Consider the following 12,120-nt stretch of genomic DNA (forward strand, 5'->3'; position numbering starts at 1 on the left):
ATTTGCAATGAGATGGATAGAGCTAGAGAGTATAATGCTAAGTGAAATAAGTCAGAGAAAGACACCATATGATTTCACTCATGTGGACTTTAAGAAAGAAAGGCATGGGGCACCTGGGTGGCTCAGTTGGTTGAGCATCTGCCTTTGGCTCAAGTCATGATTGCAGGGTCCTGGGATCAAGCTTCCTTCTCAGTAGGAAGTCTGCTTCTCCTTCTCCTGCTACTTCTCCTTCTGCTCCCTCTGCTTGTGCTCTCCCTCTCTCTTTCTGTCAAATAAATAAATAAAATCTTAAAAAAAAAAAAAGAAAGCTGCAAAGGAAAAAAAAAAGACAAACCAAGAAACAGACTCTTTTTTTTTTTTTTTTAAAGATTTTATTTCTTTATTCATGAGAGACCCAGAGAGAGAGGCAGAGACACAGGCAGAGGGAGAAGCAGGCTCTATGCAAGGAGCCCAATGCAGGACTCAATCGCGGGACCCCAGTATCACGCCCTGAGCCGAAGGCAGACGCTCAACCCCTGAGCCACCCATGAGCCACCAGGTGTCCCAAGAAACAGACTCTTAATAGTAGATGACAAACTGATGGTTATCAGAGGGGAGGTGGGTTGGGGGATGGTTGAACTGTGCGGATTAAGTGAGTGGGGATTAAGGAGCATTTGTAAGGAGTGCTAGGTGATTAAAATGCAAACTTAAAAAAACTAATACAAATGAAAAATAATATCATTAAGAGAAAATGAAGATGTGATAATATATACCTTTTCCATGAAGAAAGAATAATAATTTCAAGATAGTCTTTAAATTTTCTCATAATTCTGTATTTGTAAACATGGAGGTTGATGTGTTGTAAAAGATAGTGGAAGACATTGAAGATAAGATAAAAATGTCAACATATGATTTTAATGAAATAGAACAAAAATATTAGGAGCCATGATGGAAACAAAATCTCTAAAACCTGATCGAAAATTTTTCTGAATTATATAACAAAAAAGTATCTTCATGTAAAAAGTGTATTTAAAATGCCAAGCAGAAAAAATAACACAATGTGCATATGAAAATAACATGTATCAGTACAGCTGTAATACCATGAGAGTTAGCAAAGTACTCCCAGTAGGCAAAAATATATATGGGACATAGTATTTTATATTTTTCCACTTAACTCCTTCATGAATGCTTTAGTTCAGAAATCTGTTAACTACACTTTGTTCATCATGTTCTGGCATTTCTGAAACCATTTGTAAACACAGGGCTTTAGAGGTGATTAACCATAAAATACATGTTAGATTCTCACAGAATATGAATAACATCGTTTCTCCTTCAAAGAGCATTTATTCTTTTAATTATGTGGAACACTGATAAATGACATGAAAACCACATCATTATAATAATAATAATTATTATTTTTTTAATTCTGAGAAGCATACCTAGTAGCAAGCAGGGATCTGCTTGGCTTGAATACATAAATTTGTCAGAATGGTGCTGACTTTAATCATTTTCACTTTACACAGAACTCTAACATTTAAAAACTTTTCTGACTGTAGGAACGCAAGAGAGCTCTAGAGGCAGAACGACAGGCCCGTGTAGAAGAGTTGTTAATGAAAAGGAAAGAACAAGAAGCCCGAATTGAACAACAGAGGCAAGAAAAGGAAAAAGCCCGTGAGGATGCCGCTCGAGAAAGAGCTAGGTACTTCATTTACTATCATGATTTTGATCCTGACGAACATGGTGCAGTGAGTGGATATTCAAATCACGTCTTAAATCCATTTGCTGTCATGTAGATTTTTAAGGAAATAGTGGCAGATAGAAATGTTCTGATTTTCGATTTCTAGGCATTTTGACATTGTAAAAATAGAAACCTTTTGAATCTTCCTATTGAATGGGGAACTTGGTCTTTCAAGATTTTTTGATTGCAAGAAACAGAGTTTGATACTGGCTAGCTTAAGCAAAGAGATATTTTGGAAAATATTAGGAGCATAGGAAGTTCAAGGAACAGGCTTGGAAATGGTCAGGCATCAGAGGCTAGGTCACAAGAGCACAGTGGTGGTCTTTTGATGGAAACAGTCTGATCAGCATATTGCCACTCTGATTATAATAAATGGGACTGCCATCCCTACATTTTGAAATAAGTTGTTTAAGATTCAAAGACCCAGGATAAAACATTTAATTGACCAATTTTAAGTCAATTCTGAAAAAAAAAAAGTCAATTCTGGTTGCTGTACACTTTGCTGATGTATATTCTGACCTCTTAATTGTGCCAAATTCAGTGGATGTGAAAGGATAGGTCTTTGTGGTTTTGATTTTTCTAGTGGGCCAAGATTAATAAGCAATTTTGCTTATACTTAACTATTCAAGTTTTTTGTTTGTTTGTTTAAAGTGCCTGTTGAAGTTTTTTGTTCATTTCTCTATTGGGATCTTTTTTTCCTTGTTGTTTAGGAGTTATCTTTACTAGATACCAGTTCTTTGTCAGATACATATGTTGCAAATATTTTTGTAGGTTATGGCTTGCCCTTTCACTCTATGATGTCTTTTTTTTTTTTTTTTTTTAAGATTTAATTTATTTATTGAGAGACAGAGAGAGAGAGAGAGTGCGCAGCAGAGACACAAGCAGAGGGAGAAGCAGGCTCCCTGCAGGGAGCCTGACATGGGACTGGATCCCGGGTCTCCAGGATCACGCCCCCGGCTGAAGGCAGCGCTAAACCGCTGAGCCACCCGGACTGCCCTATGATGTCTTTTAATTAATTTAATTAATCTATTTATTTGTTTTAGTTTTTAAAATCACAGTTAGTTAACATACAGAGAATTATTAGTTTCAAGTGTGCAATCTAGTGATTTAGCACTTCCCTCTAATACCTGGTGCTGTTCACCACAAAGTGCACTCCTAATCCCCGTTATCTACTTAACTACTCCCCTGAATGATTAATCTAATTCTTAATTGCAGTGTAGTAAAACTGAGCAAATTTTGTGATTTATGCTTTTTATCTTGTTTATAAAATCCTTTCCTCTCTGGAGTCATTAAAATATTCTTCAAAATGTTGTTGTTTGGGGATCCCTGGGTGACTCAGTGGTTTAGCGCCTGCCTTTGGCCCAGGGCACGATACTGGAGTCCCGGGATCGAGTCCCACGTCGGGCTCCCTGCATGGAGCCTGCTTCTCCCTCTGCCTGTGTCTCTGCCTCTCTCTCACTCTCTCTGTGTGTCTATCATGAATAAATAAATCTTTAAAAAAATGTTTTTTTTAATAGTAAAGCCTTTATCTACCTAGAATTTATTTCATTATATGGGTTGAGGTAGGAATCCAATTTCATTTTTTTCTCCATGTAGATACCCTATTCTAACACCTTTTATGGAGGCATCAGTTTTTTTCCTGCTGGTTGATAAAACATACTAGTATAAATGAAGCTTCCATGTATCCATTGTTCTGTTTGTGGGCCCTAACCCCTGGTCCAGTGGTTATTTTTTTCTATCTTCTACCTTAATTCTTAAAGCTTTACAATAATTCTTGGTATCTATTCTTATCCCTTACTTTATTTTTTAATTTTTAGGACTGTTTTGGCCCCCTTGCATTTCCCTGTTAGAATCTGCTTGCTCAATTCTATATTAAAAAAAGGAAATTGTAAAAATTTTGTGATTTTGTTTTTGTCTTTTTTTAGTTTCAGGTGTGGAATTTACTGATTCAACACTTACAAACAACACCAAGTGCACAGCACAATTGCCATCCTTAATCCTCATCATCTATTTTACCCATTTCCCCCCATCTCGACTTCCATAACTATCTATGTGTTGTCTATACTTAAGAGTCTAGTTCTTGATTTTCCTCTCTTTCTTTTTTCCCTCCATGTTTGTTCGTTTTGTTTCTTAAATTACACATATGAGTGAAATCATAAGGTATTTGTCTTTTTTCTGATTTATTTCACTTAACATAATACTGTGTAGCTCAATCCACATTGTTGCAAATGGCAAGATATCAGTATTTTTTATGGCTAAATAATATTCCATCGTGTGTGTGTGTATGTATGTATGTATGTACACATACACACACACATACATATGCCATTTCTTCTTTATTCATCTGATTGATAAACTTCTGGGCTTTTTCCATGATTTGGCTGTTGATAATGGTGCTATAAATATGGGGTGCATGTATCCCTTAAAATTAGTATTTTGGTTTCATTTCGGAAACAAACTAAACCTGTTAGTTTAATTGTTAAGTTGTAGGGTAGTTCTATTTTTAATTTTTGGAGGAATCTCCATACTGTCTTCCATAGTGGCTGTACCAGTTTGCATTTCCACCAACAGTGTAAGAGTGTTTCACTTTTCCACATCCTCACCAACACCTTTTGTTTCCTGTGTTGTTAATTTTGGCCATTCTGAGAGGTGTGAGGTGATATCTCATTGTGGTTTTCTATTTTCCCTGATGATGAGTGATACTGAGCATCTTTTCTTGTATCTTTTGGCCATTTCAGTGTCTTCCTAGGGAAGATGTTTATTCATGTCTTCTCATTTTTAACTGGATTATTTGGTTTAGGAGCATTGAATTAAGTTCTTTATAGATTTTAGATACCAGTCTTTTTTTTTTTTTTTTACCAGTCCTTTATTAGATAGGTCATTTGCAAATACTTGCTTCTATTCTGTTGGTTGTCTTTTAGTTTTGTTGACTGTTTCCTTCACTGTGCAGAAGCTTTTTATTTTGTTGAAGTCCCAATAGTTTATTTTTGCTTTAAAGAAAACACTCTTGCCTCAGGAGACATATCTAGTAAGAAGTTGCTGTGGGCGATGTCCAAGAGGTTACTGCCAGTGTTGCTGTCTTGGATTTTTATTTTTTCAGGTCTTACATTTGGGTTTTTAATCCATTTTGAATTTGTGTTTATGTATGGTGTAAATGAGTATTCTAGTTTCATTTTTTTTTTTTTTGCATGTTGCTGTCCAGTTTTCTCAGCACCATGTGTTGAAGAGACTTTTTCCCATTGGATATTCTTTCCTCCTTTGTTGAAGATTAATTGATTAATTAATTCATGGGTTCATTTCTGGGATTTCTGTTCTGTTGTCACATTGATCTGTGTGTCTGTGTTTGTGCCAGTACCACACTGTCTTGATGGCTACAGCTTTATAATACAGCTTGAAGTCCAGAATTGTGATGCCAGCAGCTTTTTTTTTTTTCTTCAACACTCTTTGGGCTGTTTGAGGTCCTTTCTGGTTTCATACAAATTTTAGGATTGTTTGTTCTTGCTTTGTGAAAAATACTGTTATATTTTGATAGGCATTGCATTAAATATATAATTGCTTTGGGTAATATAGACATTTTAACAGTATTTGTTTTTCTTATCCATGAGCATGGAATGTTATCCCATTTCTTTGTGTCCGCTTTAATTTCTTTCATAAAAGTATTATAGTTTTCAGAGTACATATCTTTTACGTCTTTGATTAGGGTTATTCCTAGGTATCTTTTGGTTTTTGGTGCATTTACATGTGATGATTCCTTGATTTCTCTTTCTCCTGCTTCATTATTAGTGTATAGAAATGCAGCAAATTTCTGTATGTTGATTTGGTATCCCGTGCCTTTCCTGAATTTGTATAGTAGTTCTAGCAATTTTTTGGTGGAGTGTTTGGGTTTTCCATGTAGAGTACCATGTCATTGGCAAATAGTGAAAAGTCTGACTTCTTCCTTGCTGATTTGGATGCATTGTATTTCTTTCTGTGTCTCATTGCTGAGGGCAGGACTTCCAGTAGAACATTGGACAACAGTGGTGAGAGAGTAGATATTCCTGTCTTGTTCCTGACCTTGGAGGGGAAGCTCTTAGTTTTTTCTCTATTGGGGATGATATTAGCCCTGGGGTTTTCATATATGCTATTGCTTTGTTGAAATATGTTTCCTCTAAACCTATTTTGTTGAGGATTTTTATCACTAACCATTGTACTTTGTTAAGTACTTTTTCAGCATCTTTTGAAAGGATCATATGGTTCTTATCCTTTCTTTATTAATGTGGTATATCATGTTGATTTGCAAATAGTAAACCACCCTTGCAGCCCAGGCATAAATCCCACTTGATCATGGTGAATGATTCTTCTAATGATTAAAATGAATCTCTTGGTTCTCTTTGCCTTGTATTTTATCGAGAATTTTTTAAATCCATGTTCATCAGGATGTTGGCCTATAGTTCTCTTTTTTAGTGGAGTCTTTGATTTTGGTATCAGGGTAATGCTGGGCTCATAGAATGAATTTTGAAGTTTTCCTTCCATTTCTGTTTTTAGATTACTTTGAGAAGAGTAGATACTAACTCTTCTTTAATTGTTTGGTAGAATTCTCCTATGAAGCCATAAGGCCCCAGACTTTCGTTGTCTGGGAGATTTTTTTTTTTATTACTGATTTAATTTCTTTACTGATTGTTGGTATGTTCCAAGTTTTCTGTTTCTTCCTGTTTCAGTTTTGCTGGTTCATGTTTCTAGGAATTTATACATTTTTTCCAGGTTGTTAGTTTATTGGCGTATAATTTTCCATAATAATCTGTTACATGTATTTCTGTATTTCTCTTCTCATTTGTAATTTTATTTATTTGGGTCCTTTTCTTTTAGATAAGTCAAAAAGAAAGGGGCTCATCAATTTTATTAATTCTTTATTTTATTTTTTTAAGATTTATTTATTTGAGAGAGAGTGGGGGGGAAGGCCAGAGGAAGAGAGGAAGAAGTCACAAATAGACTCTGTGCTAAGTGTGGAGCCCAACTCTGGGCTTGATCTCATGACCCTGAGATTACAACCTGAGCTGAAACCAAGAGTTGGTCACTTAACCAGCTGAGTCCCTGGGAGCCCCTATTTCATTATTTTTTTTTTTTCAGAGAACCACGTTCTGGTGTCATTGATCTGTCCTATTGTTTTTTAGTTTCTATATCATTTATTCTTATCTAATATTTGGCATTGTATTGGATGTATAAATTAATATAGTGAGATTGATTTTTTGAAATCAAGCCTTCTAAGTTTATGAACATAACTACTTAAATGGTTTTTCTACTTGTTTAGATTTTCAAAAATCTCTTTATATGAACTGTAAATTTTAAAATGATTACAATAGTAAATTTTATGTTACGTATACTTTACTACAATAACATGCGTACAAAAGCTGTTTACAAAAAGGTTATAAATAAGGTTTATGATACATAATTTATAATACATAAATATATTGTTTATAATATAGACAGTTTTATGACTTTCTAAAAAGATTTTAACCGCAGGTAGTTAACATAGACTGTATTACTAGTTTCAGAAGTAGAATTTAGTGATTCATCAGTTGCATAGAACATCCAGTGCCCATTGTATCAAGCACCCTCCTTAGGACCCATCACCCAATGACCCCCTCCCATCTTCCCTCAGTTTGTTGCCTAGTTTGGAGTTTCTTATGGATTGACTGCCTCTCTGTTTTTATCTTATTTTATTTTTCTTTCCCTTCCCCTGTGTTCATGTGTTTTGTATCTTAAATTACACATATGAGTGAAATCAGGTGGTATTTGTCATTCTCTGCTCATTTCACTTAGCATAATACCCTCTAGTTCCATTCATGTCATTGCAGATGGTAAGATTTCATTCTTTTTGATGGTTGAATAATAATCCATTGTGTATATATTCCTCATCTTTTTAATCTATCCATTGATGGACATCTGGGCTCTTTCTATACTTTGGCTATTGTGGAGCATTGCTACTGTAAACATTGGGGTGCAGGTGCCCCTTTGAATCACCTTTTATTTATTTTTTAATCCTTTGGATAAGTAGCAGTGCAATTCCTGGGTCATAGGGTAGTTCTATTTTTAACTTTTTGAGGAACTGCCATAGTGTTCCTCACTATGAGTGGCTGCACCAGTTTGCATTCCCACCAATAGTGTAAAACGGTTACCCTTTTTCAGCATCTTTGCCAACATCTGTTGTTTCCTGACTTGTTAATTTTAGCCATTCACACCTGGGTAAGGTGGTATCTCAGTGTGGTTTTGATTTATACTTCCCTGATGTTGAGCATATTTTCTTGTTCTGTTAGCCATTTGTATGTCTTTTTTGGAGAAATGCCTGTTTATGTCTTCTGCCCATTTATTTGCGTGGATTTTGGTTTTTGGGCATTGAGTTTGATAAGTTATTTTTAGATTTTGAATTCTAGCCCTTTATCTGATATATCATTTACAAATGACTTCTTCCATTTTTAAGGTTGTCTTTTAGTTTTCGGTCTCTTTGCTGTGCATGATTTTTTTTTATTTTGATGAAGGCCCAATAGTTCATTTTTGCTTTTGTTTCCCTGGCCTTTAGAGATGTGTTTATTAAGAAATTGCTGTGTCAAGATCAAAGAGATTCCTGACCATCTTCTCCTCTAGAATTTTGATGGATTCCTGTCTCACATTTAGGTCTTTGATCCATTTTGAATTTATTTTCATGTATGGTGTAAGATAGTGGTCAAGTTTCATTCTTTTGCATGTTGCTGTCCCGTTTTCTAGCAGCATTTGTTGAAGAGAGTGTCTTTTTCTTATTGGATATTCTTTCCTAATTTTTCAGTGATTAGTTGACCATATAGTTGTGGATCCCATTCTGGGTTTTCTATTCTGTTCATTGATCTATGTGCCTATTTTTGTGCCAGTACCATACTGTCATAATCAGTACAGCTTTGTAATATAACTTGAAGTCTAGAATTGTGATGAGTCCTGCTTTGCTTTGCTTTTTCAAGATTGCTTTGGCTCCTCAGGGACTTTTCCGGTTCCTTGCAGGTTTCAGAATTATTTGTTCCAGCTCTGAAAAATGCTGGTTTTGTTTTGATAGGAATTGCATTGAATGTGTAGATTGTTTTGGGTAATAGAGACATTTAAATAATATTTGTTCCAATTTGTGAGCATGGAATGATTTTCCATTTCTTCATGTCTTCCTCAATTTCTTTCATAGGTGTTTTATAGTTTTCAGAGTACAGATGTTTTACTATTTGGTTAGGGTAATTCCTAGAATTCTTATAGTGTTTGGTGCAATTGTAAATGGGTTTGATTCCTTTGTTTCTCTTTCTACTGCTTCACTATTGGTGTATAGAAATGTAATAGACTTCTCTGCATTGATTTTACATCCTCTGATGAATTTGTGTATCAGTTCTAATTTTTTGGTGATTCTTTTGGCTTTTCTACATAGATTATCATGTCCTCTGTGAAGAATGAAAGTTTGACTTCTTCCTTGCCAATCTGGATGCCTTTTATTTCTTTTTGTTGTATGGTTGCTAAAGGTAGGACTTCCAGTAGTAGTATAGTGAGCAACAGTGTTGAGAGTGGACATCCCTGTTGTATTCCTGACTTTAGGAACACAGTTTTACCTCATTGAGGATGGTATTAGCTGTATGTCTTTCATATGTGGCCTTTATGATATTGAGGTATGTTCCCTCTATCCCTCCTTTGTTGAGGTGTTTTTGTTTTGTTTTGTTTTTCAAAAAAGGATGCTGTATTTTGTCAAATGCTTTCTCTACATCTATTGAGTGGATCATATGGTTCTTATTTTTTCTTTTATAAATGTGGTATATCATGTTGATTGATTTGGGCATGTTGAACCATCTCTGCCACCCAGGAATACATTTCACTTGGTTGTGGTGAATAATTCTTTTAATGTACTATTGGATCCTATTGGGTAGTAGCTCAGCGAGAATTTTTACATCCAAGTTCATCAGGAATATTGGTCTGTAGTTCTCCTTTTTGGTGGGGTCTTTGTCTGGTTTTGGGATCAAGGTAATGCTGGCCTTATAGGATGAGTTTGAAAGTTTTCCTTCCATTTCTGTTTTTGGAAACAATTTCAGAAGAATAGTTATTAATTCTTCCTTAAATGTTGGGTAGAATTCCCCTTGGAAGGTATCTGGCCCTGGATTCTTGTTTGTTGGGCGATTTTTGATTATTCATTCAGTTTCTTTGCTGGTTATGGGTCTGTTCAGATTTTCTATTTTTTTCTGGTTTCAGTGTTGTTAGTTTATATGTTTGTAGGAATTTACCCATTTCTCCTAGATTGACTAATTTGTTAGTATATGCTTATTCATAATATTCTCTTATAATTGTCTATATTTCTGTTGTGTTGGTTGTGATATCCTCACTTTCATTCATAATTTTATTTGGGTTCTTTCTCTTCTTTTGATAAGTCTGGCTAGGGATTTATCAGTTTTGTTTATTCTTTCATAGAAGCAACTTCTAGTTTCATTGATCTGTTTCACTGTTTTTTTTTTTTTTCAATTTCTAATTCACTGATTTCTGTTCTAATCTTTATTATTTCTCTTCTGCTGGATTAACACTTCATTTGCTGTTCTTCTCCCAACTCTGTTAGGTGTAAAGTTAGGTTGCGTATTTGAGATTTGCTTTTTGAGGAAGGCCTGTATTGCTATATACTTCTCTCTTAGGACCACCTTTGTTGCATCCCAAAGGTTTTGGACTGTCATGTTTTCAATATCATTTGCTTCCATGTATTTTTAAAATTCTTCTTTAATTTCCTGATTGATCCACTTATTCTTTGGTAGTATGTTCTTTAACCTCCATGTATTTGTGATCCTTCCAAATTTTTTCTTGTGTTTGCCTTCAAGTTTCATAGCATTGCGGTCTCAAAATATGCATGGTATGATCTCAGTCTTTTTGTACCAGTTGAGGCCTGATTTTTTTTTTTTTTTTTTTTTTTTTTTTTTTTGAGGCCTGATTTTTGACCAGTAAGTGATCTATTCTGGAGAATGTTTGATATGCTTCAAAAAGAATGTGTATTCTGCTTCTTTAGGATGAAATGCTTTGAATATATCTGTTAAGTCCATCTCATGCAGTGAGTCATTCAGAGCCCTTGTTTCTTTATTGATCTAATGCTTAGATGATATGTCTATCGGTGTGAGTGGGTTGTTAAAGTCCTCTACTATTACTATATTATTAACAGTGAGTTTAAGTTTTTGTTAATTGGCTTATATAATTGGGTGCTCCCCAGTTAGGGGCATAAATATTTATAATTCTTAGATCTTCTTGGATAGATTCCTTTATTATGATATAGTGTCCTTCTTCATTTCTTATTACAGTCTTTGTTTGAAGTCTAGTTCTCTGATATAAAAATGTCTTCTCTAGCTTTCTTTTGATGTCCCCTCACTTTCATATGGAGGTGTCTTTGGGTCTCAAATAAATCTCTTGTAAGAAGCATATCAATGGGTCTTGGTTTTTAATCCATTCTGATACCGTGTCTTTTGATTGGAACATTTAGGCCATTTGCATTCAGAGTAATATTGAACTATAGGAATTTAGTGCCATTGTATTACTTCTGAATTCCATGTTCCTGTAGATTATCTCTGTTCCTTTCTACTCTTAGATACTTTTGGTCTTTTGTTTCGCACTCACAGGGTCCCCTTTAATGTTTCCTGCATAGTTAATGTTCACAAACTTTTAATTTTTGTTTATCTTGAAAACTCCTTATCTCTCTTTATATTCTGAATGATAGCCTTTCTGGGTAAAGTATTCTTAGCTGCATATTTTTCCCATTTAGCTTACTGAATAGCTCATGCCACTACTTTCTGTCCTGCCAGATTTCTGTGGACAGGTCTGCTCCTAGCTTAAGTGTCTACCCTTGTATGTTAAGAATCTTCTTGAGCTGCTTTCAGAATTCTCTATTTTTGTATTTTGCAAGTTTCACTATGATGTGTCATGGTGTTGACCTATTGTTTTGATTTTGAAGGGAGTTCTCCATGCCTCTTGGACTTGAATACTTGTTTCTTTCCCCAGATTAGAGAAGTTCTCAGCTATGATTTGTTCTAATAGACCTTCTGCCCCCTTTCCTGCTCTTCTCTATGATACAAGTATTATTTCACTTTATGGAATTGCTGAGTTCCCTAAGTCTACCTTTATGATCTAATAGTTTTCTTTCCCTTCTCTTTTCAGCTTTATTATTTTCCATAATTTTTTTATCTTCTGTATCACCTATTCTCTCCTCTGCTTCTTCAATCCTCATTGTGATTATATCCAATATGTTTTGCAGTTATGTCTCAGTTATAGCATTTTTATTTCAGCCTGATTAGCTTTTATGTCTTTTATAGATGTCCTGTGTTACAGCAGAGAAGCTGTCTTATTCTTAGATTATACATTTTTACTTTTACTTTAATTTAATTTACTTAAGTTTGTATTTAAAT

The 12,120-nt window shown here is 34.8% G+C and overlaps 1 protein-coding gene across 30 annotated transcripts in view; it reads left to right on the forward strand.

Annotated features, from left to right (window-relative positions):
* SCAPER (S-phase cyclin A associated protein in the ER) overlaps positions 1-12,120 on the forward strand; it is a 420,028-nt gene that overhangs the window by 113,267 nt on the left and 294,641 nt on the right. For all 30 annotated transcript variants that reach the window (XM_072739204.1, XM_072739209.1, XM_072739212.1 and 27 more), the window contains one exon: positions 1,536-1,678. In XM_072739204.1, coding sequence (XP_072595305.1) covers positions 1,536-1,678 — 143 coding nt within the window. The remainder of the gene's footprint in view (positions 1-1,535; positions 1,679-12,120) is intronic.

Source organism: Vulpes vulpes, chromosome 15 (genome assembly GCF_048418805.1).
Source record: "Vulpes vulpes isolate BD-2025 chromosome 15, VulVul3, whole genome shotgun sequence".
In the NCBI taxonomy this organism is placed as follows: domain Eukaryota; kingdom Metazoa; phylum Chordata; class Mammalia; order Carnivora; family Canidae; genus Vulpes; species Vulpes vulpes.